General features: G+C 40.7%; 1 protein-coding gene across 1 annotated transcript in view; it reads left to right on the top strand.

Annotated features, from left to right (window-relative positions):
* Positions 1-27,127, top strand: part of BLOC1S5 (biogenesis of lysosomal organelles complex 1 subunit 5) — a 54,419-nt gene that overhangs the window by 7,191 nt on the left and 20,101 nt on the right. Inside the window, exon 3 of the mRNA XM_004043256.4 lies at positions 16,058-16,187. Within this exon, the coding sequence (XP_004043304.3) occupies positions 16,058-16,187 (130 nt within the window). The remainder of the gene's footprint in view (positions 1-16,057; positions 16,188-27,127) is intronic.

Genomic DNA, 27,127 nt, shown 5'->3' with positions numbered 1-27,127 from the left:
ACCAGATGGTGAGTTTGAGGGAAGAGACTTTCTAACGTCTTTTTTGTATAATAGTGTCATGGGTTTTTTGGGGTTTTTTTTGTCTTTTCTTTTTTTTTGAGGCGGAGTTTCACTCTTGTTGCCCAGGCTGGAGTACAATGGTGCGATCTCGACTCACTGTAACCTCCCCCTCCCAGATTCAAGCGATTCTCCTGCCTCAGCCTCCCAAGTAGCTGGGATTACAGGCATATACCACCACGTCCAGCTAATTTTGTATTTTTTTAGTAGAGAACAGGGTTTCACCATGTTGGCCAGGCTGGTCTTGAACTCCTGACCTCAGGTGATCCAACTGCCTCGGCCTCCCAGAGTGCTGGGATTACAGGCGTGAGCCACCATGCCAGGCCTTTTTTTGTCTTTTAAATTGATTATTAATGGGTTGTTAGAGAGATATGGCTACTAATTCACTTACTGTGTGTAACTACCCGTTTGTCTGCTACAATAAATAACCCTTTAAATAAGTAGTTCCCTTAGTAGGTCACGGACTCCTTTAAGAATTTTTTTCCCCAGAAAAATGCATAGAGAACATGTCTTCAATTTGACTACAATTTCAGGAGCACCCTGGAACCCCAAAGCCCATTTATAGGCCCCAGAATAATAACCTGTCCCCTGAATGGAGCTGCATAGCTCCACTCTCTGTTCTTAGTTGTGTTTGTCTTTGAACTGAGAGACCATTTTCTTGTACATGTAAATGAGTCTGTGCCATAAGCATTGAAATAGTTTCCACTACTCTCTCGATTCTTCCAGATTACAATGCCATCTGGAGAAGGTGGCAGTGGCGGGGGCATAGTTTTATGTTTTGTTTTTTTTCCCCTTGAATATGTCTGAAAACAGAGCAATTAGCACAGCAAACCCAATCTACATCTGTAATAAAACCAGGCAGCAGGGTACCCATGATACCAATGGCCAAGTCACCAACAGCTAAAAGGCTTCTGTGGTATCAGAACTGCCAGAGGGAGTGGAAAGAATGCAGAGGGACTTGCGAGAGCCTTGAGTGCTAGACAACCTCAAAATTCCCACCAGATAGATCTGGGAAGCCTGATGGGTGTTTTAGTCTGTTGCGTGATGCTATAACAGAATACCTGAAACTGAGTAATTTATAATGAGGAGAAATGCATTTGGCTCACAGTTCTGGAGGCTGGGAAGTTATCAAAGGGGTTCATCTGGTGAGTGCCTTCTGACGATGTCATCCTATGGTGGGAGGCAGAAGGTAAGAAAAGTTAAGAGAGAAAGAGAAGGGGGCTGAACTTGTCTACTTATAAAGGAAACCATTCTTTTGATGATGGCCTTAATCCATTCATGAGGGCACAGCCCTCATGAACTAATCACCTCTCGTTAGGCCCAGACCCCACCTCCCAACACTGTGGCATTGGGCATTATATTTCCAGCACACAGTTTTGGGGGATACATTCAAACTATAGCAGTGGGCCATTTGGAGAACAGCAGCAGAAACTGGGAGGGGACTTCACAGGCTCCAACTTAGGAGTAGGTGCTAGGGGGCTGTAGGAAAGCCTAATGGTGCTGAAGCAGTCAGGGGCTTTGGAACTCCCAAACCAAAACACCCTTTCACAATAATGTTTTACACTGTAGAAAAATTGTAGGAAACTGAATACTTCGTGAAACAAAAAAGGGAGTTATACAACTCTAAAGTTAAAAAGGCTATTCTCACCACCCCTCCCTTCTAAAAATAGTGGAAAACTAATTTCACTTAAAGTCGAGCAAGAGTCAAATCCCACACAATTTATTAGAGGATAAAGAACAGAATAATATTCCTCAAGGAAATAAGAAAGATTTGACCACACAAAAAATAGAACTATAACCTAGTATTTTATTGTATATATTTTTTGAGACAGAGTCTTACTCTTCTCCCAGGCTGGAATGCAGTGGTACAATCTCGGCTGACTACAACCTCCACCTTCTGGGTTCCAGTGATTCTCCTGCTTCAGCCTCCCAAGTAGCCGGAATTGCAGGCACACGCCACCACACCTGGCTGATTTTTGTATTTTTTAATAGAGACAGGGTTTCACCACGTTGCCCAGGCTGGTCTCAAAAACTCATGACCTCAGGTGATCCACCCGCCTCGGCTTCCCAAAGTGCTGGGATTACAGGCGTGAGCCACCATGCCCAGCCTAACCTAGTATTTTAACATGAGCTCTGGGAGCATAAGAAAATTGTAGAAGCAAGGAAAGAACAATATAACTCATAAAAGGAAAAACTCAGAAATGATGAGGTAAAATAATTAGCAAAAATAAAAGGTAAGGTGAAAGAATTCAGGAAAAAGAAATTTAAAAGCATTTCATAAATGAAAACTAAACTAAAAGGAACATGAGTGAATAAACAACTGAAGAGTCCTTAAGTGAAGTTGAAAATTGAAATGAAAAATTGAAATATGTGTGATAATGAGCCACTAGAAAAAAGACCAAAGCAATGTAATAGAGCAAATATAAATACAAAAACTAGAAGTCAAAAAAACTTTCTTGAAGTAAAATACTAAAATTATATTGAAGGGCACACTACTACATTCAGGGAAAATTAACCCAGAACAGACAACGCTAAGATAGTTACCAATAAATCTCTTAGACTTTATATTAAAAAAGTCCTTTGGGCATCCAGACAAAATGGCTAAGTCCTTTATAAGGGCAAGAAAACGCAGTTGTTAACAGATATATCTGTCTCATGCCAGAAGGCAATGGAATAACAGCCAGGGGTTTTATATCCAGCCAAATTGACCCCCAGGTACAGGAACCACACACTGTTAGGTCATGCAAGGACTCTGGGATGATTGTTCCAATGAGCCTTTCCTAAGGAATCTGTTACACAACAGAATGAATTTCAGCCAACCAAAATGATTAGAGAGACTTCTACCTAACAACAGTGGGTAAGCATTCAATATATATTTACTTACAGAATGAAGACTAAACCATAGTTAAAGGCAGACAGTGTAATATCCAGTGGCTGTGTGTTCTGACGGTGAACATGTAGTGTAACTATCAGAAAATAGAAGGAGATGGTGAGCGTATGTGAAAAGTAGGATTTCCTTATTGATTGCCTTGTAAATATTAACTGGAAGTAAAAGGATACTGTTTCAAATTGGATCCCGAAAAGGAGGGAAAAGCTAGGAAAAGAGAAGATTATCACCTAATATTAATATTGCTAATAAGTAGGAAACCAATCAACAGTCACCAAAAAAGTGAAGGTGTTATATACAAAGTTATCATATAAGGTATAGGTTGGTTGTCCCTAATCAAAAATTCCAAAATCCAAAATGTCCCAATAAGCATTTTCTTTGAGCATCATGTTAGCATTCAAAAAGTTTCAGATTTTGGAGCATTTCAGATTTTGGATTTTCGAGTTAAGGATCCTTGATCTGTGTTAGTATAAACATAACCGTGAGAACAAGAACACTAACTTTTCTAAATAACTGAAAGATACACCAAAAAGAGAGAACGAAGACCACACAGAGAAAGATTTTATATATATATTATGTATGTGTGTGTGAATTTGACTCATGAAATAAGAAAAGTCTATATCACGTTTCTGTTTAAGAAAGGGAATTTAAAAGTATGTATAATATATTGGTATATTTCAGAAATATTGTGGGTTTGGTTACAGGCCTCTGCAATGACGTGAATATTGCAATAAAGCAAGTTAAACAAATTTCTTGGGTGCCCAATTAATAAAAAGTATGTTTACACTATCCTGTAGTCTATTAAGTTTGCAGTAGCATTATGTCTGAAAAGCAATATACATACCTTAATTTAAAAATACTTTCTTGCTAAGGCTGCTAATAATCTCAGCCTTCAGCAAGTCATAATCTTTTTGCTAATGGAGAATCTTGTTTCGATGTTAATGGCTGCTGACTGATCAGGGTGGTGGTTGCAGAAGGTTGGGGTGGCTGTGGCAATTTCTTAAAATAAGACAACAATGAAGTTTCCCACATCAATCGACTCTTCCTTCTACAAAGATTTCTCCGTAGCATAAAATGCTGCTTGGTAGTGTTTTACCCACAGTCGAAGTTTTTTCGAAATTTCATTCTTCTCAAACCCTGCTGCTGCTGCTTTATTAACTAAGTCTATATAATACTCTAAACCTTTTATTGTCATCTCAGTCGTGTTCACAGCATTTTCAACATGTCTTTCTAAGTGTAATCATTTCTAGCTTTTGATTAAAGTGGGAGTTGTGCGACTCTTCCTTTACTTGAACACGTAGAGGCCATTGTAGGGTTGTTAATTGGCCTAATTTCACCAGGAGTAGATGCCATCTTAAGAAACTGCATTCTTTGCTCATCCATAAGAAGCAGCTCCTCATGTGTTCAAGTATTATTATGAGATGCAGCAATTCAGTCACATCTTCAGGCTCCACTTCTTTTTTTTTTTTTTTTTTTTTTTTGAGACAGAGTCTCGCTCTGTTGCCCGGGCTGGAGTGGTGCAGTGGTGCAGTCTTGGCTCACTGCAAGCTCCGCCTCCTGGGCTCAGCCGTTCTCTTCCCTCAGCCTCCCAAGTAGCTGAGACTACAGGCACCCGCCACTGTGCCCGGCTAATTTTTTTGTGTTTTTTTAGTAGAGACAGGGTTTCACCATGTTAGCCAGGATGATCTCGATCTCCTGACCTCGTGATCTGCCAGCCTGAGCCTCCCAAAGTGCTGGGATTACAGGCGTGAGCCACCGCACCTGGCCTTCAGGCTCCACTTCTAATTCTAGTTCTTTTGCTTTTTCCACCCCATCTATAACGGCTTCCTCAGCTGAAGTCTAGAACTGCTCAAAGTCACCCATGAGGGTTGGAATCAACTTCTTCCAAACTCCTGTTAATGTTGATACTTTGACCTCTTCCCATGAATCGTTAATGTTCTTAATGGCATCTAGAATGGTGAATCCTTTCCAGAAGGTCTTCAATTTACTTTGCCCAGATCCATCAGTGAAATCGCTGTCTGTGGCAGCTATTAAGAAATTTATTTCTTAAATAATAAGTCTTGAAAGTTGAAATGATTTCTTAATCCACGGGCTGTAGAATGAATGTTGTATGCCGGGCGCGGTGGCTCACGCCTGTAATACCAGCACTTTGGGAGGCCGAGGCGGGTGGATCACAAGGTCAGGAGATCGAGACCATCCTGGCTAACATGGTGAAACCCCATCCCTACTAAAAATACAAAAAAATTAGCCGGGCGTGGTGGCGGGCGCCTATAATCCCAGCTACTTGGGAGGCTGAGGCAGGAGAATGGCGTGAACCTGGGAGGCGGAGCTTGCAGTGAGCCGAGATTGCGCCACTGCACTCCAGCCTGGGTGGCAAGACTCCGTCTCAAAAAAAAAAAAAAAAAGCATGGATGTTCTATCAGCAGACATAATAACAACACGCATCTTCTTGTCTATCTCCATCAGGTAACCAGGTGTATTGTCATTGAGCAGTGATATTTTGAGAGGAGTCTTTTTTTCTGAGCAGTAGGTCTCAGCAGTGGGCTTCAGTAAACCATACTGTAAACAGATGTGCTGTCATCCAGGCTTTGTTGTTCCTTTTATAAAGCACAGGCAGAGTAGATTTAGCGTAATTCTTTATGACCCTAGGATTTTTGGAATGGTATGTGAGCACCGGCTTCAACTTCAAGTCACCAGCTGCATTAACCCCTAACAAGAGAGTTAGCTTGTCCTTTGAGGCTCTGAAGCCAGACATTGACTTCTCTCTAGCTGTGAAAGTCCTAGATGGCATTTTCTGCTAATAGCAGGCAGTTTCATATACATTGAAAGTCTGTTGTTTAGTGTAGCTACTTCAGCAATGATCGTAGCTAGATCTTGCAGTCTACGTTAGCATTTGTTGCTTCACCTTGCACTTGTATGTTATGGAGATGGTGTCTTTCCTTAAATCTCATGAACCAACCTCTGCTGGCTTGGCTTCAAACCTTCCTTCTGCAGCTTCCTCACCTCTCTCAACCTTCATAGGATTGAAGAGAGTTAGGGCCTTCCTCTCAATTAGGCTTTGGCTTAAGAGAATGTTGTGGCTGGTTTCATCTTCTGTCCAGACCACTCAAACTTTCTCCCTATCAGCAATAAGGCTGTTTCACTTTCTTATCATTCGTGTGTTCACTAGAATAAATTTTTTTTTTTTTTTTTGAGTTGGAGTCTCACTCTGTCACCAGGCTGGAGTTCAGTGGCACAGTCTCGGCTCACTGCAGCCTCCACCTCCCAGGTTCAAGCGATTCTCCTGCCTCAGTCTCCTGAGTAGCTGGGACTACAGGCGTGCACCACCCTGCTCAGCTGATTTTTGTATTTTTAGTAGAGACAGAGTTTCACCATGTTGGCCAAGATGGTCTCGATCTCTTGACCTTGTGATCTGCCCACCTCGGCCTCCCAATGGAATAACATTTTTAATTTCCTTCAAGAATCTTCCTTTTCCACTGGGCACAGTTGCTCATGCCTGTAATCCCAGCACTTTGGGAGGCCAAGGCGGGCAGATCACCTGAAGTCAGGAGTTCAAGACCAGCGTGGCCAACATGGCGAAACCCCGTCTCTACTAAAAATACAAAAATATTAGCCAGGCATGGTGGCACTCGGCTGTAGTCCCAGCTACTTGGAAGGCCGAGGCATGAGAATTGCTTGAACCTGGGCGGCAGAGGTTGCGGTGAGCCGAGATCACACCGCCGCACTCCATCCTGGGTGACAGAGTGAGACTCTGTCTCAATAAAAAAAAAAAAAAAAAAAAAAAGTTTCTTTTCCATTCTCATCTTGGCTAAATATCTGGTGCAAAAGGCCTTGCGTTCATCCTGCCTTGGCTTTCAACATGCGTTCTTCACTAAGTGTAATCATTTCTAGTTTTGGATTAAAGTCAGAGATTTATGACTCTTTATTTACTTGAACACTTAGAGGCCATGTGGGGTTATTAATTGGCCTAATTTCAGTGTGTCACAGGGAATACGGAGGCCCAAGGAGAGGGAAAGAGATGGGGGAATGGCCAGTCAGTGAGCAATGAGAACAGACCCAACATTCATAGATTAAGTTCATGGTCTTATGTGATTGTGGTTTGTGGCGCCCCAAAACTATGACAACAGTAACATCAAAGATCACTGATCACAGATCACCCTAACAGGTGTAATAATAATGAAAACTTGTGAAATTTTATGAGAATTACCCAAATGTGACAAAGGGACACAAGGTGAGCTCATGCTGATGGAAATATGGCACCAATAGACTTGCTTGAAACAGCGTTGCCACAAACCTTCAATTTGTAAAAAACATAGTATCTGCAAAGCATAGTAAAGTGAGGTATGCTTGCGTACACTTAGAAGTATATACATCCGCCGGACACAGTGGCTCACACCTGTAATCCCAGCACTTTGGGAGGCTGAGGTAGGTGGATCGCTTGAGCTCAGGAGCTTGAGACCAGCCCTGGGCAGCATGAAGAAACCCCGTCTCTACAAAGAATACAAAAATTGGTCGGGCATAGTGGCTTGTGCCTGTTCTCTCAGCTACTTGGGGGCTGAGGCGGGAGGATCGCTTGAGCCCAGGAAGCGGAGGTTGCAGTGAGCCAGAATCACACCACTCTACACCAGCCTGGGCAACAGAGTGAGACCCTATCTCAAAAAAAAAAAAAAAAGCATATACATAATTATATACACATTGACACGTATGCATTTATATATGCATGTATGTACTTAAAACAGTGGTTGGATAAGTTGTTAATTACCTAAAGGGAAAGCTATGGAGGAGATAGGATGCAAAGGATAGGAGTAGAAGCTACACTTCTTTGAATGTATTTTGTTTTACAGATATAGTTTTGGAGCCATATAAATGTTTTACATAATTTAAATTTTAAATTTAAAGAGCAATTCCTAAAAATCAAGTAAAATTTACAGAAAAAAGCCTGTGTTTTTGGATGGTGACATTGCTACTCAGAGAGAAATTGTTCCATGTTCTTTCTTTCCTTTCTTTTTTTTTTTTTGAGATGAAGTCTTGCTCTTGTCCCCCAGGCTGGAGTGCAATGGCGTGATCTCGGCTCACTGCAGCCTCCATCTCCCAAGTTCAAGTGATTCTCCTGCCTCAGCCTCCCGAGTAGTTGGGATTACAGGTGCCTGCCACCACGCCCGGCTAATGTTTATATTTTTAGTAGAGATGGGGTTTCACCATGTTGGCCAGGCTGGTCTCGAACTCCTGACCTCATGTGATCTGCCCATCTCGGCCTCCCAAAGTGCTGGGATTACAGGCATGAGCCACTGTACCTGGCGTCTTTCTTTCCCCCCCTCCCTTCCCCTCCCTTCCTCTCCCCTCCCCTCCTCTTCTTTCTTTCCTTTCTTTTCTTTCTTTTGAGGCGGAGTCTCTTTCGCCTAGGCTGGAGTGAAGTGGTGTGATCTCAACTCACTGCAGCCTCTGCCACCGTGGGTTCAAGCGATTCTCCTGCCTCAGCCTCCTGAGTAGCTGGTATTACAGGCGTACACCACCATGCCCAGCTAATTTTTGTATTTTTAGTAGAAATGGGGTTTCACCATGTTGGCCAGGTTGGTCTTGAACTCCTGACCTCAGGTGATCCGCCCACCTCAGCCTCCCAAAGTGCTGGGATTACAGGCGTGAGCCACCGTGCCCAGCCAACTCTTCCACATAATTTCAAGGCACAATGATTTGACTTTACATCCTAGTGAAATATACCTTCAAAACAAAAAGTTAAAAAATATATATTAAATTTCTTATTTTAGTAATCATTTTGTTGATGCTAGTATTGGTATTATGACTTGACTGAATCAGCGATAAAACAATTATGTTGGTGTTTTGATAACTGGAAAGAAACAGATAAGACAGAAGAGGGTAATTAGAAATTCTATGGTCTTTAAGTTTGACTATCAGTATGAACTCAAGATATATCTATTTTTTTTTAAGAATACGTATTTCCTAGCCTTGTCCGCTGAAAAGTTAGAAACAATGACCAACTCAATAAAAGTGAGCAGCCTGAGTGCTCAGTCTCCGAATTCCATTTCTACATCCCAGTGGGAGTTAGACACCTGCTCATTCCAAGTCCAGAGCAGGAGATGGAGAGGATGAACCTGGAGCATCAGCTCATGCCAGAAAGCAAATGAGCTACTACAAAATACTAGAGTTTTGTCTGAAGCATTCCAGAGCCAGCTTGAATAGGCTCCCACTGGACAAAGCTGGGATAATCTGAGTACCAATTATCTGGTGCAAAAGGCCTTGCGTTTGTCCTGTGAGAAATACTGCAATGGATTGAAAAACTTCAAATATCTCTAAATCTATGAGTCATAGGGATATGTACAAACAAGCAAAAAACCTTTCTAATCACCTTTAGTGGATACTAGGGAGCCAACTCATTATTTTTGAAACTAGTAAATACGGGAGAAAGAATCAAGTGTTCTGTCTTGCCTTTTGTATGTGAATATTCCTCAGAGTAACCAAGTTGCTGATGGGGGCGGTTTCTCCTCATAGAGTATTTCTGCTAGTAAACAAAGACAGAATGCTACCAAGATGCTGTTGAGAGTATACAACCCATGTCTGAAAAATTCCTGCAAACAAAAAACAGAACCCTGAATTTGATCAGGGCTTTAGTTCTAACGACTAATTTACAGGAAAGAGAACAGACAAAGGAGTATGTTAAATTACACCATGGGGATTCATTCAGCAAACAACAGACTGTGGGAAACTGTGCAGAACAAATGACTCACTTTTTTCCAACAAATTGCAAGGGAAAAAAGTGAAAGGGGAAATCTATTGGTTAAAAAGGACTTAAGAAACATATTAATCAATTGCAGTATATAAAACTCGTTTAGGTTGTGGTTCAAACAAACTGGGGGATAAAAAACATTTATAGGACATTTGAGGGAATGTGAACACTACTTTGATATTAAAAAATTGTTGGCCAGGCGTGGTCAACAAATGTCTTTTATAGAGAGATGGGACAACCCTGTCTCTATAAAAAATAGAAAAATTAGCCAAGTGTCATAATGTGCGCCTGTAGCCCCAGCTACTTGGAAGGCTGAGGTAGGAGGATTGCTTGAGCCAGGGAGGCAGAGGTTGCAGTGAGCCAAGATTGTGCCACTGCACTCCAGCCTAGAAAACAGAGCCAGACCTTGTCTCAAAAAAAAAAAATTACTGTTGACTCTGTGTGTGTGTGTGTGTGTGTGTGTGTGAGAGAGAGAGAGAGAGAGGTGGTCTTATTGTTTGTTTAAGGCAAGTCTCTTGTTTTAAAGATATTAATATATGTTGAGATCAAGCATGGTGGCTCATGCGTGTAATTCCAGGATTTCAGGAGTCCAGGGTGGGAGTATTGCTTGAGCCCAGGAGTTTGAGGCCAGCCTGGACAACAAAGTGAGAGCCTGTCTCTACAAAAAATTTTTTAAAAAGAAAAATGAGCCAGGTGTGGTGGTGTGCACCTGTCCTCCCAGCTATGGGGAGGCTGAGACAGGAGGATTGCTTGAGCCCAGGAGTTCAAGGCTGCAGTGAGCCATGATCACACCACTGCACTCCAGCAGTAGTGTGATCTCAGCGACAGAACAAGACCCTGTCTCTACAACAACAAACAAACAAAAAAAGATACAGGTTGAAATATTTAACAGTTGAAATGATATACTTTCTAGGATTTGCTTCAAAATAATCTAGAGGGAATGAGGTATGGAACATTGTGGAGGGGAAAAAAATCAGTCATGAGAATTGTTGAAGCTTGGAGTATATGAGAGTTTGTTATATTATTCTCTCACAACTTTTGTATAAGTTGTTAATATTTTATTATGGGAAAATTAGAAAAAGTAAGAAACTGGCCTTATAAGAATGGCTCAAAAAAAAAAAATAAAGAACCTCAGTAACATATCTAGCCTATTATTTTTTCATAGTCAAGTTTACCACTCTTTTTTTTAGTAACTTCTTATTTTAATTTTAGATTTGTAGAAAAATTGCAAAGATAGTACAGATAATTCCCATGTACCCCTGTATTAGTCCATTTTCATGCTGCTGATAAAGGCATACCCAAGATTGGGAAGAAAAAGAGGTGTAATTGGACTTAAACAGTTCCACATGGCTGGGGAGGATTCAGAATCATGGTGGCTGGCGAAAGGCACTTCTTACATGGTGGCAGCAAGTGAAAATGAGAAAGAAGCAAAAGCAGAAACCCCTGATAAGCCCATCAGATCTCATGAGACTTATTCACTGTCATGAGAATAGTACGGGAAAGACTGGCCCCATGATTCAATTACCTCCCCCTGGGTTCTTCCCACAACACATGGGAGTTCTGGGAGATACAATTCAAGTTGAGATTTGGGTGGGGACAGAGCCAAACCATATAATTCCACCTTTGGCCCCTCCAAATCTCATGTCCTCACATTTCAAAACCAATCATGCCTTCCCAGCAGTCCCCCAAAGTCTTAACTCATTTCAGCATTAATCCCAAAAGTCCACAGTCCAAAGTCTCCTCTGAGACAAGGCAGGTCCCTTTCACCTGTAAGCCTGCAAAATCAAAAGCGAGATAGTTACTTCCTAGATACAATGGGGGTACAGGTATTGGGTAAATACAGCTGTTCCAAATGAGAGAAATTTGCCAAAACAAAGGGATTACAGTGCCCATGCAAGTCCGAAATCCAGTGGGGCAATCAAATTTTAAAACTCCAAAATGATCCCCTTTGACTCCAGGTCTCACATTCAGGCCACACTGATGCGAGAGGTAGATTCCTATGGTCTTGGGAGGCTCTAGCCCTGTGGCTTTGCAGGGTACAGCCTCCCTCCTAGCTTCTTTCATAGGCTGGCATTGAGTGTCTGCGGCTTTTCCAGGTGCATGGTGCAAGCTGTCGGTGGATCTACCATTCTGGGGTCTGGAGGACGGTGGTCCTCTTCTCACAACTCCGCTAGGCAGTGCCCCAGTAGGGACTCTGTGTGGGGGCTCCGACCCCACATTTCCCTTCTGCACTGCCCTAGCAGAGGTTCTCCATGAGGGCCCCACCCCTGCAGCAAACTTTTGCCTGGACACCCAGGCATTTCCTTACATCTTCTGAAATCTAGGCAGAGGTTCCCAAACCTCCATTCTTGACTTCTGTGCACCCACAGGCTCAACATCACTTGGAAGCTGCCAAAGCCTGGGGCTTCCACCCTCTGAAGCCACAGCCCAAGCTGTATGTCAGCCCCTTTCAGCCACCGCTGGAGTGGCTGGGACATGAGGCACCAAGTCCCTAGGCTGCACACAGCATGGGGGCCATGGACCTGGCCCACAAACCACTTTACCCCTAGGCCTCTGGGCCCTGTGATGGGAGGGACAGCCATGAAGACTTCTGACATGCTCTGGAGACATTTTCCCCATTGTCTTGGGGATTGACATTTGGCTCCTTGTTACTTATGCAAATTTCTGCAGCTGGCTTGGATTTCTCCTCAGAAAATGAAATTTTCTTCTCTTTTGCATTGTCAGGCTGCAGATTTTCCAAACTTTTATGCGCCACTTACCTTATAAAACTGAATGCCTTTCACAGCACCCAAGTCACCTCTTGAATGCTTTGCTCCTTAGAAATTTCTTCCACCAGATACTCTCAATGATCTCTCTCAAGTTCAAAGTTCCACAGATCTCTAGGGCAAGGAAAAAATGCCACCAGTCTCTTTGCTAAAGCATAACAAGAGTCACCTTTGCTCCAGTTCCCATCAAGTTCCTCATGTCCATCTGAGACCACCTCAGCCTGGACCTTATTGTTCGTATCACCATCAGCATTTTTGTCAAAGCCATTCAGCAAGTCTCTAGGAAGTTCCAAAGTTTCTTACATTTTCCTGTCTTCTTCTGAGCCCTCCAAACTGTTCCAACCTTTGCCTGTTACTCATTTCCAAAGTTGCTTCCACATTTTCTGCTATCTTTTCAGCCACGCCCCACTCTACTGGCACCAATTTACTGTATTAGTCTGTTTTCACTCTACTGATAAAGACATACTCAAGACTGGAAAGAAAAAGAGGTTTAATTGGACTTACAGTTCCACATGGCTGGGGAGGCCTCAGAATCATGGCGGGAGGCGAAAGACACTTCCTTCTTTTTTTCTTTGTTTTTTTTTTTTTTGAGACAGAGTCTCTGTCGCCCAGGCTGGAGAGCAGTGGCACAATCTTGGCTCACTATAACCCCCACCTCCCAGGTTCAAGCGATTCTCCTGCCTCAGCCTCCTGAGTAGCTAGGATTACAGGCATGCACCACCACGCCTGGCTAATTTTTTTGTATCTTTAGTAGAGATGGGGTTTCACCGTGTTGGCCAGGCTTGTCTCAAACTCCTAACCTCATGATCTGCCCACCTCAGCTTCCCAAAGTGCTGGGATTACAGGCGTGAGCCATCGCGCCTGGCCTGAAAGGCACTTCTTACATGGTGGTAGCAAGAGAAAATGAGGAAGAAGCAAAAGTGGAAACCCCTGATAAGCCCATCAGAGACTTATTCACTATCAGGAGAATAGTATGGGAAAGACCGGCCCCCATGATTCAATTACCTCCCCCTAGGTCCCTCCCACAACATGTGGGAATTCTGGGAGATACAATTCAAGCTGAGTCTTGGGTGGGGACACAGCCAAACCATATCAACACCTCACCCAATTTCTTTCATTATTTAATTTCTTACATTACCATGCTGCATTTGTAAAAGCTAAGAAACCAACATTGATACATTACTGTTAATGAAACACCAGACTTTATTTGAATTTTACCAGTTTTTCTATTACAGTCCCCTTTCTGTTCCGGAATCTAATCTGGGGTACCACATTGCATTGAATGATCATGCCACCTTAGTCTTTGGTCTGTGACAGTTCCTCAGCCTTTCCTTATTTTTTATGACCTTTGCATAAGTCTTGAGTACTGGCTAGGTATCCAATCTGGGTTTGTCTGTTGTTTTTCTCATGACTAGAGTGGGGTTATGGGTACTGGGAAAGAATACCACAGAGATGAAGTACCCTTATCACATTACATCAGTGGGTGCATGCTGTCAACACGATACCACTGATAATATGAACCTTCTTGGCTTGGTTGAGGTATTATTGCATTTGCTAGTTTTCTCTAGTATCATGTTGCTAGTTTTCTCTACTATAATGTTAATATTTTTCCCTTTCCCTGTTCTATTCTTTGGAAGCAAGTTACTAAGTATAACCCACCCTCATTTTGGGCAGAGAGAGTGGTTTTGCTCTACTTTCTGGAATGGAGATGTTTTCGGGGTTCCTAAAACCACCTACAAGTTCAGTGATTCACTAGAAGAACTCACAGGAGTCAGTATATGGCCATACTTGTGGCAAGCTCTTTTATGGCAAAAGAATACAAAGCAGTGTCAGCAAAGGGAAAAGGTGCTTGGGAAGCAGTCTGGAGGAACCCAGGTAGAAGCTTCCAAGAGTCCTCCCCCAGTGGAGTCACACAGGATGCACTGAATTCCCCTTGTGACAAGTTGTGACAACACATGTAAAGTGTAATCTTACAGGGAAGCTTGCCTGAGCCTAGGAGTCCAGGGGTTTTATTGGGGGCTGGTCAAGGAGGCATCCTCTGCCTAGCACATACAGCATTTTCAGACTTCCAGAAGGAAAGAGGTATTCAACATTAATCACATTGTTTGTGTAAACCAGGGGTGTCCAGTCTTTTTGCTTCCCTGGTCTACAATGGAAGAAGAAGAATTGTCTTGGGCCACACATAAAATACACTAACAGCAACAATAGCTGATGAGCTAAAAAAGAAAAAAAAATCACAAAAAAATCTCATAATGTTTTAAGGAAGTTTTATAATTTGTGTTGGGCTGCATTCAAAGCCGTCTTGGGCTGCTTGCAGCCTGTCTGCCGTGGGTTGGACAAGCTTGGTGTAAACCATTTAGGCACAGTGAACCACTTTTATAATTTATGGAAGGGTTTTATACCAACGTAGGGAACTGTTTACTAGTCAAGTTTCCAGCCCCCAACCAGGGCCAACCTTATGAGGAGGCCTTTCTAATGATAATAGCCTCAGGCCTTCAGTGTTCTTTTCTATATAGGGAAGTATCTACATATTACTTTTACTACCCATTTTTATTTTGAGAAAAGAAAAGGAATCAGATAAAAAATATAGCACATAATAACAGAAGCTGTATGATAGTTAGAATGACAAAATGAAATTTAAGATCAGATTGGGGTGTTTAATTTCCTTCTAATAAAATATGTGGCAATCTGGACCATTTTTCTGGTTCTTTTAGTATTTCTCTTGCCAATTTTTTAACATTGCTATAAAAATATTGCTCATTTTGCAACTTTTGGAGCATTTCATAATTTTAAAAATGCCTCTGGGTTATGAGGCATTTATTGCCAAATAATTAGAAGAAAGCTGCATAAATTTTCAGTAATAAGTCATAACCTAACAACCAAAACCTGGGTGGATATCTTAGAAAGTAATTACTAAGATTTAGGCCGGGCGCGGTGGCTCATGCCTGTAATCCCAGCACTTTGGGAGGCCGAGGCGGGTGGATCACGAGGTCAGGAGATCGAGACCATCCTGGCTAACACGGTGAAACCCCGTCTCTACTAAATATATAAAAAATTAGCCGGGGGTAGTGGCGGGCGCCTGTATTCCCAGCTACTCGTCAGGCTGAGGCAGGAGAATGGCGTGAACCCAGCGGGCGGAGCTTGCAGTGAGCAGAGATAGCGCCACCGCACTGCAGTCTGGGCGACAGGGCGAGACTCCATCTCAAAAAAAAAAAAAAGAAAGAAAGAAAGTAATTACTAAGATTTAAGACACAATATGGCCGGGCGCAGTGGCTCATGATTATAATCCCAGCACTTTGGGAGGCCGAGGTGGGCGGATCACAAGGTCAGGAGATCGAGACCATCCTAGCTAACACAGTGAAACCCCATCTCTACTAAAAACACAAAAAATTAGCTGGATGTGATGGCGGGAGCCTGTAGTCCCAGCTACTTGGGAGGCTGAGGCAGGAGACTCACTTGAACCCAGGAGGCGGAGGTTGCAGTGAGCCGAGATCACACCACCGCACTCCAGTCTGGGCGACAGAGCGAGACTCCATTTCAAAAAAAAAAAAAAAAAAGGAAAAGACACCATATTTATTAGTCATCTACTTTCTTTTCTTTTAATAGGAAAAACGTGGTCTTCGAGAAATGCGAGTTCTTGAAAATTTGAAGAACATGATCCATGAAACAAATGAACATACTCTTCCCAAATGTAGAGACACAATGCGGGACAGCCTCAGCCAGGTTCTCCAGAGATGTGAGTCAGCAATTTTTCTTTAATTGCTTTTCATTTCAAATGAATGCTACACCAAAATGTATTTTCTTGGGTATTATGGGGGGAGGTGGAGAGGGAGAGGGAAGCTCAGTTACAGAGAAAGTGGTTTTCTAGTGATTAATGTGTGTTGCCATTAATTAATCTCCAAACAGCATTAATCTCCAAAGTGAGATGTGTGCATCTGTGGTACACAAGACAATCTGTTTAGTATGTGAGAAAGTCAAAACATTTTTCACCTATTTTTACAAATTTTTTTTTTTTTTGGAGGCACAGTCTCACTCTGTCTCCCAGGCTGGAGTGCAGTGGTGTGATCTCAGCTCACTACAACCTCGGCCTCCCAGATTCAAGTGGTTCTTGTGCCTCAGCCTCCTGAGTAGCTGGGACTACAGGTGCGTCTCACCACGCCTGGCTAATTTTTGTATTTTTAGTAGAGATGGGGTTTCACCATGTTGGCCAAGGTGGTCTTGATCTCTTCACTCGTGATCCACCTGCCTCGGCCTCCCAAGTGCTGGGATTACAGGCGTGAGCCACTGTGCCCAGCCAGGAATCTCGGTTCTTGACTACAATCTGTGTTCCTATTCTTGGCTGCTACTTTTCAAAGTTTATAGTATGCAATTATAATTCTTTACTGTTTAGTAAATGGTGAAGTTTTTTTCCTTTTAAAAAACTTTTTATTTGAGAGGCATTTAAAAGACTGAGTTAGTGTGATTTTGCTTCACTCTGCCATCTTTACCTAGAAATCTTTCAGAACACACTGTAATTAAAAATACAAACGAATTTATATAGCACTTTACTAGTTAGAATTTTCACCTGTATTTTTTCATTTTTTTAATCATAACCCAGTAAGATAAATGTTTATCATCTTCCCCACCTTATAGTTGAGAAAACCGAAATTTATAATGGTTGAACACTCTAGATTCTCCAATAATAATTGGAGGAACTACCATCCAAGCCTAGCTCTTCTGCCTCCAGAGCTCAAGTTCCACTTCAGGATGTTACTTCTGTATATCTTTGAAAAGGTAGTAAGAAAAGTCTGCCTTTATTCCTGGATTATCACTTTTTCTTGGATTGCCTCCTACAACACAGGCTCCTCCTTCTCAGTCTACTTTGTTAGTTCCCACTTACCTTCACGACTTTTCACCTTGTGGTGCTCGGAGGCTTGGTTCCGCAACTGCTTTCTTGTTTAAACTCGCTTGGTGAGCTTATACAGAATCATGCCTTTCAATATCATCTGTATACCAATTAATAATTAAATTCCACATTTGTGGTTTTAGCCTGGTCCCATACCCCTGTCTTCCCAAGTAAAATTTGAGTCCTGTAAGCTCAGGACTTTTGTTGTTGTCGTTCACTGTGGTATCTCAGGCACCTAGAACAGTGCCTGCTACTTTATAGCCACTCACTAGTTATTTGTTCATTGAAATGAATGAGTGAGCATTCGGTCAAAATCTGTTCCTAATGCCAAGCTGAAATTATTTTCTTTTTTTTTTAAAGCTAATACTGCATTGACTTAGGTTTTTAAAAATAACTTTACTTTTGTATTATTGTATAATGTACGTATTTTGGGGGTACTTATGGTAATTTAATGCTTTCATATAATTTGGAAAGAACAAATTAGTGTAATTCACATATTCATCACCTTAAATATTTGTCCTTTCTTTTTGTTAAAAACATTCAAATTATTCTCTTCTAGCTATTTTGAATTATATAATAGGTTATTGTAAGCTATAGTCACCCTACTGATATATCAAATACTAGGTCTTATTTCTTCCATCAGACCATATATTTATATCCATTAATCAACCTTTCCTCATGCCCTCCTCCTCACTATACTTCCTGGCCTCTGGTAACTACCAGTCTACTCTCTATATTCATGAGATCCATTTCTTTAGCTCTCACATATGAGTAAGAGCATGCAATATTTGTCTTTCTGTGCTTGGCTTATTTCACTTAACATAATAACATCTAGTTCTGTCCATGTGGCTGCAGATGATGGGATTTCATTCATTTTTATGGCTGAATAATGTTCCATTTTGTATATATACAACATTTCCTTACCCATTCATGGGAATTTAGGTTGGTTCCATATTTTGGCTAGTGCTTCAATAAACACATAAGTGCAGATGGCTCTCTCCTTTTCTTTTAGATATATACCCAGTATTGTGGAATTGCTGGATCATATGGTAGTTCTATTTTTAGTTTTTTGAGGAACCTCCAAACTGTTCTCCATAGTGGTTGTACTAATTTATAGTCTGACCAGTAGTATACGAGAGTTCCGTTTTCTCCACATCCTCGCCAGTATCCATTATTCTTCATCTTTTTAATAAAAGCCATTTTAGCTGGGTGCGGTGGCCCACGCCTGTAATCCCAGCACTTTGGGAGGCCGAGGCGGGTGGATCATGAGGTCAGGAGATCAAGACCATCCTGGCTAAAACAGTGAAACCCTGTTTCTACTAAAAATACAAAAAAGTAGCCAGGCGTGGTGGTGGGCGCCTGTAGTCCCAGCTACTCCGGAGGCTGAGGCAGGAGAATGGTGTGAACCCGGGAGACAGAGCTTGCAGTGAGCCAAGATAGCGCCACTGCACTCCAGCCTGGGCAACAGAGTGAGACTCCGTCAATAAATAAATAAATAATTAATTAATTAAAAGCCATTTTAACTAGAGATGCTATTTCATTGTGGTCTGATTTGCATTTCTGTGATAATTAGTGATCTTGGGCATTTTTTTCATATTCCTGTTGGCCATTTTATGTCTTTTGAGAAATGTCTCTTTTGAAATAGATCTTTGCCTATTTTTAAAATTGGATTCTTTGGGATTTTTGCTATATTGTTGTTTGAGCTCCTTATATATTCTGGTTATTAATCTGTTGTCAGATGAATAATTTGCTAATACTTTCTCCTCCTGTGGGTTGTCTCTTCAACTTGCTGATTATTCTCTTTGCTTCACGGAAGCGTTTTAGCTTGATGTAACCCCATTTGTCTGTTTTTGCTTTGGTTGCCTTACTTTTGAGGTATTACAGAAAAAAGTCTTTGCCCAGACCAGTGTCCTGGAGTGTTTCCCCCTAGGCTTTCTTCTAGTAATTTCACAGTTTCAGGTCTTAGATTTAAGTCTTTAATCCATTTTTATTTGATTTTTGTGTATGGTGAGAGACAGAGGTTTAGTTTCATTCTTCTTCATATGGATATCCAGTTTTCTCAGTCATGCTGATATCCAGTTTTCCCAGCACTGGTTGTTGAAGAGCCTGTCCTTTCCCCATTGTATGTTCTTGGTGCCTTTGTTGAAAATGAGCTGGCTATAAATGTGTGAGTTTATATCTGGGTTATTGATTCTGTGCCATGCATGGCCTGTGTGTTTTTATGCCGGTATCATGCTGATTTGGTTACTATAGCTTTGTATTAATAATATGCTTTGTAATCAGGTAGTGTGATGACTCCAGCTTTGTTCTTTTTGCTCAAAATTGCTTTGGCTATTCAGGGTCTTTCGTGATTCTGTATAAATTTTAGGATTTATTTTTCCTGTTTCTATGAAAAATGTCGTTGGTATTTTGATAGGGATTGCATTGAGCTTGTAAATTGCTTTGGGTATTATTGTCACTTTAATGGCATTCTTCCAGTTACAGAGCTTGGATATCTTTCCATTTTTGTGTGCCCTCTTCAATTTTTTTCATCAATGTTTTATAGTTTTCCTTGTATAGATCTTTTACTTCTTTGGTTCAGTTGATTGCTAGGTATTTTATGTTCTTTGTAGCTATTGTAAATAGGATTGCTTTCTTGGTTTCTTTTTCAGATTGCTTGCTGTTGGCATATATAAATGCTATGGATTTTGTATGTTGATTTTGTATCCTGCAACTTTACTGAATACATTTATTAGTTCCAAGAGCTTTTTGGTGAGTCAATAGGTTTTTCTAAATATAAGATCATGTGATCTGCAAACAAAGCTAATTTGACTTAATGCCTTTCCAATTCGTGTGCCCTTATTTCTTGCCTAATTGCCCTGGCAGGACTTTCAGTATTATGTTGAATAAAAGTGGTGAATGTGAGCATCCATGTCTTGTTCTAGATCTTATAGGAAAGGCTCTCAATTTTTCCTCATTCAGTATGATGTTAGCTGTGGGTTTGCCATATATGGCCTTTATTATTTTGAGCTATGTTCTTTTTATACCCAGTTTGTTGAGAGTTTTTATCATAAAGGAAAGTTGGATTTTATCAAATGCTTTTTTAGCATCTATTGAAGTTACCATATGGGTTATTTATAGATTTGCATATGTTGAACCATCCTGCCATTCCTGGGATAAATCCTGCTTGATCATGGTGAATGATCTTTTTAACGTGTTGTTGAATTTGGTTTGCTACTATTTTGTTGAGGATTTTTGCCTTTACATTCATTAGTGATATTGCCTGTAGTTTTCTCTTTTTTAATTCTTTTGTCTTTGTCTGATTTTGATATCGAGGTAATGCTGGCCTTGTAGAATGAGTTGGGAGTATTCTCTCCTCTTCAAGTTTTTTGAAGAACTTGAGTAGAATTGGTGTTAATTCTTCTTTAAATGTTTGCTGGAATTCAGCAAAGAAGCCATTAAGTCCTGGGCTTTTCTTCAATAGGAGACTTTATCATGGCTTCAGCCTTGTTATTCATTATTAGTTTGTTGAGGCTTTCTGTTCCCTCATGGTTTGTACTTGGTAGCTTGTATGTGTTTAGGAATTTATTTCTTCTAGGTTTTCCAATTTGTTGGCGTATAGTTGTTGATAATAGTTTAATGACTGATGTTTTTAGCCTCAATTTTATTTATTTCTGCTCTGGTCTCTATTATTTCTTTCCTTCTCCTAATTTTATGTTCCTTGAGGTTCATTGTTAGGTTGTTTATTTGAAGTCTTTCTATTTTTTTGATACAGGCTTTTGCTGCTATAAATTTCCCTGTTAGTACTGTTTTTGCTGTATCCCATAGATTTGGGTATGTTGTATTTTCATGTTATTTGTTTCAAGAAATTTTTAAATTTCCTTCTTAATTTCTTCCCTGACTCATTGGTTGTTCAGGAGCATGTTGTGTGTGTGTATTTTCCAAGTTTCCTCTTGTTACTGATTTTTAATTTTATTCCATTATGGTCAGAAAATATACCTCTTAATGATCTCTATCTTTTCTGAATTTGTTAAGACTTGTTTTGTGGCCTAAGATATGATCTGTTCCAGAGAATGTTCTGTGTGCTGATGAAAAGAACGTGTAACCTGCTGCAGTTGGATGAAGGTTCTGTAAGTGTCATTAAGGCCTGGTCGAGTTTGTAATTGAACTGTCCAATGTTTCTCCGTTGATTTTCTGTCTGGATGATCTGTCCATTATTAAGAATGGGATGTTGAAGTCTCCTGCGGCTATTGCATTCTGTCTCTCCCTTTAGATCTATTAATGTTTGCTGTATGTAGTTGGGAGTTCCAGTGTTAAATACATAGATATTTATAATTGTTACAACCCTCTTGCTGAATTGATCCCTGTATGATTATATAGTGACCTTCTTTGTCTCTTTTTGCAGTCTTTGATTTGTAGTCTGTTTTATTTGATGTAAGTATAGTTACTCCTGCTCTTTTTGGTCTCCAGTTGCATGGAATATCTTTTTCTGGTTGCGTGGAAATGTAAGACCCAACTAACGTTTACTGAACATTTCACCCAACTGCTGCAGAATACACGTTCTTTTCATTAGCACATAGAACTTGCATGTCTTTATAGGTGAAGTGCCTTTCTCGTAGGCAGCATAGAGGTGGGTCTTATTTATTCAGCCACTCTGTGCCTTTTTTTTTTTTTTAAAAAAAAGGATTTTTATTCCTTTTTGAAAATTTTAATAGGCTTTTGGGGAACAATGGTGTCTGGGTATATGGATAAGTTCTTAAGTGGTGATTTCTGAGATTTTGGTACACCCGTCACTTGAGCAGTGTACACTGTACCCAACGTGTAGTCTTTTGTCCTTTACCTCCCTCCTATCCTTCCCCCTGAGTCCCCAAAGTTCACTGTATTATTATTATGCCTTTGTGTCCTCATAGCTTAGCTCCCACTTATAAGCGAGAACATAACAACGTTTGGTTTTCTATTCCTGAGTTACTTTACTTAGAATAATGGTCTGTAATTCCATCCAGGTTGCTGTGAATGTCATTATTTCATTCCTTTTTATGGCTGAATAGTATTCCATGGTGTGTGTGTATATGTGTGTGTGTATGTATATGTGTATATATAAGTATATATCACATTTTCTTTATCCACTTGTTGATTGATGGGCATTTGGGCTGGTTCCATATTTTTGCAGTTGAGAATTGTGCTGCTGTAAACATGCATGTGCAAGTGTCTTTTTCATATAATGACTTCTTTTCCTCTGGGTAGATACCCAATAGTGGGATTGCTGGATCAAATGGTAGATCTACTGTTAGTTCTTTAAGGAATCTCCACACTGTCTTCCACAGTGGTTGTACTAGTTTACATTCCCACAAGCAGTGTAAAAGCGTTCCCCTTGCACCACATCCACACCAACATCAATTCTTTTTTTATTATTATTATACTTTAAGTTCTAGGGTACATGTGCACAACATGCAGGTTTGATACATAGGTATACATGTGCCATGTTGGTTTGCTGTACCCATCAACTCATTTACATTAGGTATTTCTCCTAATGCTATCCCTTCCCCAGCCCTCCACCCGCTGACAGGCCCCAGCATGTGATGTTCCCTGCCCTGTGTCCAAGGGAGCTCATTGTCAATTCCCACCTATTAGTGAGAACATGCAGTGTTTGGTTTTCTGTCCTTGTGATAGTTTGCTGAGAATGATGGTTTCCAGCTTCATCCATGCCCCTGCAAAGGACATAAACTCATCCTTTTTTATGGCTGCATAGTATTCCATAGTGTATATGTGCCACATTTTCTTAATCCAGTCTATCATTGATGGACATTTGGGTTGGTTCCAAGTCTTTGCTATTGTGAATAGTGCTGCAATAAACATACGTGTGCATATGTCTTTATAGTAGCATGATTTATAATCCTCTGGGTACATACCCAGTGATGGGATTGCTGGGTCAAATGGTAATTCTAGTTCTAGATCCTTGAGGAATCGCCACACTGTCTTCCACAATGGTTGAACCAATTTACACTCCCACGAACAGTGTAAAAGCGATCCTGTTTCTCCACATCCTTTCCAGCATCTGTTGTTTCCTGACTTTTTAATGATTGCCATTCTAACTGGTGTGAGATGGTATCTCATTGTGGTTTTGATTTGCATTTCTTTGATGACCAGTGACGATGAGCATTTTTTCATGTGTCTGTTGGCTGCACAGATGTCTTCTATTCAGAAGTGTCTGTTCATATCCTTTGCCCACTTCTTGATGGGATTGTTTGTTTTTCTCTTGTAAATTTTTTTGAGTTCTTTGTAGATTCTGGATATTAGCCTTTTGTCAGATGGGTAGATTGCAAAAATTTTCTCCCATTCTGTAGGTTGCCTGTTCACTCTGATGGTAGTTTATTTTGCTGTGCAGAAGCTCTTTAGTTTAATTAGATCCCATTTGTCTATTTTGGCTTTTGTTGCCATTGCTTTTGGTGTTTTAGCCATGAAGTCCTTGTCCATGCCTATGTCCTGAATGGTATTGCCTAGGTTTTCTTCTAGGGTTTTTATGGTTTTAGGTCTAACATTTAAGTCTTTAATCCATCTTGAATTAATTTTTGTATAAGATGTAAGGAAGGGATCCAGTATCAGCTTTCTACTTATGGCTAGCCAGTTTTCCCAGCACCATTTATTAAATAGGGAATCCTTTCCATATTGCTTGTTTTTTTCAGGTTTGTCAAAGATCAGATGGTTGTAGATGTGTGGCATTATTTCTGAGGTGTCTGTCCTGTTCCATTGGTCTGTATATCTGTTTTGGTACCAGTACCATGCTGTTTTGGTTACTGTAGCCTTGTAGTATAGTTTGAAGTCAGGTAGCTTGATACCTCCAGCTTTGTTCTTTTTGCTTAGGATTGTCTTGGTAATGCGGGCTCTTTTTTGGTTCCATATGAAGTTTAAAGTAGTTTTTTCCAGTTCTGTGAAGAAGGTCATTGGTAGCTTAATGGTGATATTATTGAATCTATAAATTACCTCGGGCAGTATGGCCATTTTCACGATATTGATTCTTCCTATCCATGAGCATGGAGTATTCTTCCATTTGTTTGTGTCTTCTTTTATTTTGTTGAGCAGTGGTTTGTAGTTCTCCTTGAAGAGGTCCTTCACATCCCTTGTAAGTTGGATTCCTAGGTATTTTATTCTCTTTGTAGCAATTGTGAATGGGAGTTCACTCATGATTTGGCTCTCTGTTTGTCTGTTAATGCTGTATAGGAATGCTTGTGATTTTTGCACATTGATTTTGTATCCTGAGACTTTGCTGAAGTTGCTTATCAGCTTAAGGAGATTTTGGGCTGAGACGATGGGGTTTTCTAAATATACAATCATGTCATCTGCAAACAGGGACAATTTGACTTCCTGTTTTCCTAATTGAATACCCTTTATTTCTTTCTCATGCCTGATTGCCCTGATGAGAACTTTCAACACTACATTGAATAGGAGTGGTGAGAGAGGGGGTCCTTGTCTTGTGCCCGTTTTCAAAGGGAATGCTTCCAGTTTTTGCCCATTCAGTATGATACTGGCTGTGGGTTTGTCATAAATAGCTCTTATTATTTTGAGATACATTCCATCAATTTTTTTTAAATTTTTTAAATTATGGCCATTCTTGCAGGAGTAAGGTCTTATCGAATTCTGGTTTTGCTTTGCATATCCCTAAAATTATTGATATTGAGCATTTTTCATGTTTGTTGGCCATTTGTATATCTTCTTTTGAGAATTGTCTATTCACATCCTTAGCCCATTTTTGATGGCATTGTTTTTATCTTGCTGATTTGTTTGAATTCTTTGTAGATTCTGCATATTAGTCTTTTGTGGGATGCATAGTTTGCGAAGATTTTCTCCCACCCTGTGTGTTGTCTGTTTGCTGATTATTTCTTTTGCTGTGCAGAAGCTTTTTAGTTTAATTGAGTCCCATCTATTTGTCTTTGTTTTTGTTGTATTTGCTTTTGGGTTCTTGGTCATGAAGTCTCTGCTCAAGCCAATGTCTAGAAGGGTTTTTCCAATGTCATCTTCTAGAACTCTTATGGTTTTAGGTCTTAGATTTATGTCTTTGATCCATCTTGAGTTGATTTTTGCATAAGGTGAGAGATGAGGATCCAGTTTCATTCTTCTACATGTGGCATGCCAATTATTCCAGCAACATTGGTTGAATAGGGTGTCCTTTCTCTAGTTTATGTTTTTGTTGGCTTTGTCAAATATCAGTTGGCTGTAAGTATTTGGCTTTCTTTTTGGGTTCTCTATTCTGTTCCATTGGTCTATGCGCCTATTTTTATGCCAGTTCCATGCTGTTTTGGTGACTATAGCCTTGTAATGTAGTTTGAAGTCAGGTAGTGTGATGACCTCAGGTTAGTTATTTTTGCTTAATCTTGCTTTGGCTATGTGGGCTCTTTTTTGGTACCATCTGAATTTTAGGATTTTTTTTTCTAGTGCTGTGAATATTGATAATGGTATTTTGATGGGAATTGCATTGAATTTGTAGATTGCTTTTGGCATTATGGACATTTCACAATATTTATTCTACCCATCCATGAGCATGGGATGTATTTCCATATGTGTCGTCTGTGATTTCTTTCAGTCGTGTTTTGTAGTTTTCCTTGTAGAGGTCTTTCACCTCCTTGGTTAGGTATATTCCTAAGTATTTTGCTTTTTTTGCAGCTATTCTAAAAGGGGTTGAGCTCTTTAATTTGATTCTCAGCTTGGTTTCTATTGGTGTATAGCAGTGCTCCTGATTTGTGTACATTGATTTTGTATGCTGAAACTTTCTGAATTCATTTACCAGTTATAGGAGCTTTTTGGATGAGTCTTAAGGGTTTTTTAGGTATACGATAATATCTTCAGTGACTAGTGACAATTTTACTTCCTCTTTACCGATTTGGATGCCCTTTATTTCTCTCTCTTGTCTGACTGCTCTGGCTAGAACTTCCAGTACTGTGTTGAATAGAAATGGTGAAAGTAGGCATTCTTGTCTTGTTCCAGTTCTCAGGGAGAGTGCTTTCAAGTTTTCCCATTCAGTATAATGTTGGCTGTGGGTTTGTCATCGATGGCTTTTATTACCTTAGGGTATGTCCCTTCTATACTGTTTTTGCTGAGGATTTTAATCATAAAGTGATGCTGGATTTTGTCAGTTGCCTTTTCTGAGTCTATTGAGATGATCATGTGATTTTTTTTTTTTTTTTTTTGACTGTTGCTCTGTTGCTCAAGCTGGAGTGCAGTGGCGTGATCTTGGCTCACTGCAACCTCTGTCTTCTGGGTTCAAGCAATTCTCCTGCCTCAGCCTCCCGAGTAGCTGGGATTACAGACGCCTGCCACAATACCCAGCTAATTTTTCTATTTTTAGTGGAAAGGGGGTTTCACCATGTTGGTCAGGCTGGTCTCGAACTCCTGACGTCAAGTGATCCACCCGCCTTGGCATCCCAAAGTGTTGGGATTACAGGAGTGAGCCACTGTGCCTGGCCTTTCTTGAGCTCACTGACTCTCCTCTGCTTGATTCATTCTACTGTTGAGAGTCTCTAATGGATTTTTCAGTTCAGCAAATGTATTTCCCAGTTCCAAGATTTCTGTTTGATTTTTTAAAATTATTTTAATCTGGCCAGGCGTGGTGGCTCACGCCTGTAATCCCAGCACTTTGGGAGGCTGAGGCGGGTGGATCACAAGGTCAGGAGTTCGAGACCAGCCTGACCAACATGGTAAAACCCTGTCTCTATTAAGAATACAAAAATTAGCCGGGCGTGGTGGTGCACGCCTGTAGTCCCATCTACTCAGGAGGCTGAGGCAGAATCGCCTGAACCCAGGAGGCAGAGGTTGTGGTA

Source organism: Gorilla gorilla, chromosome 5 (genome assembly GCF_029281585.2).
Source record: "Gorilla gorilla gorilla isolate KB3781 chromosome 5, NHGRI_mGorGor1-v2.1_pri, whole genome shotgun sequence".
NCBI classification, from domain to species: Eukaryota; Metazoa; Chordata; class Mammalia; order Primates; family Hominidae; genus Gorilla; species Gorilla gorilla.
This window is presented reverse-complemented; position numbering and strand designations above follow the sequence as displayed.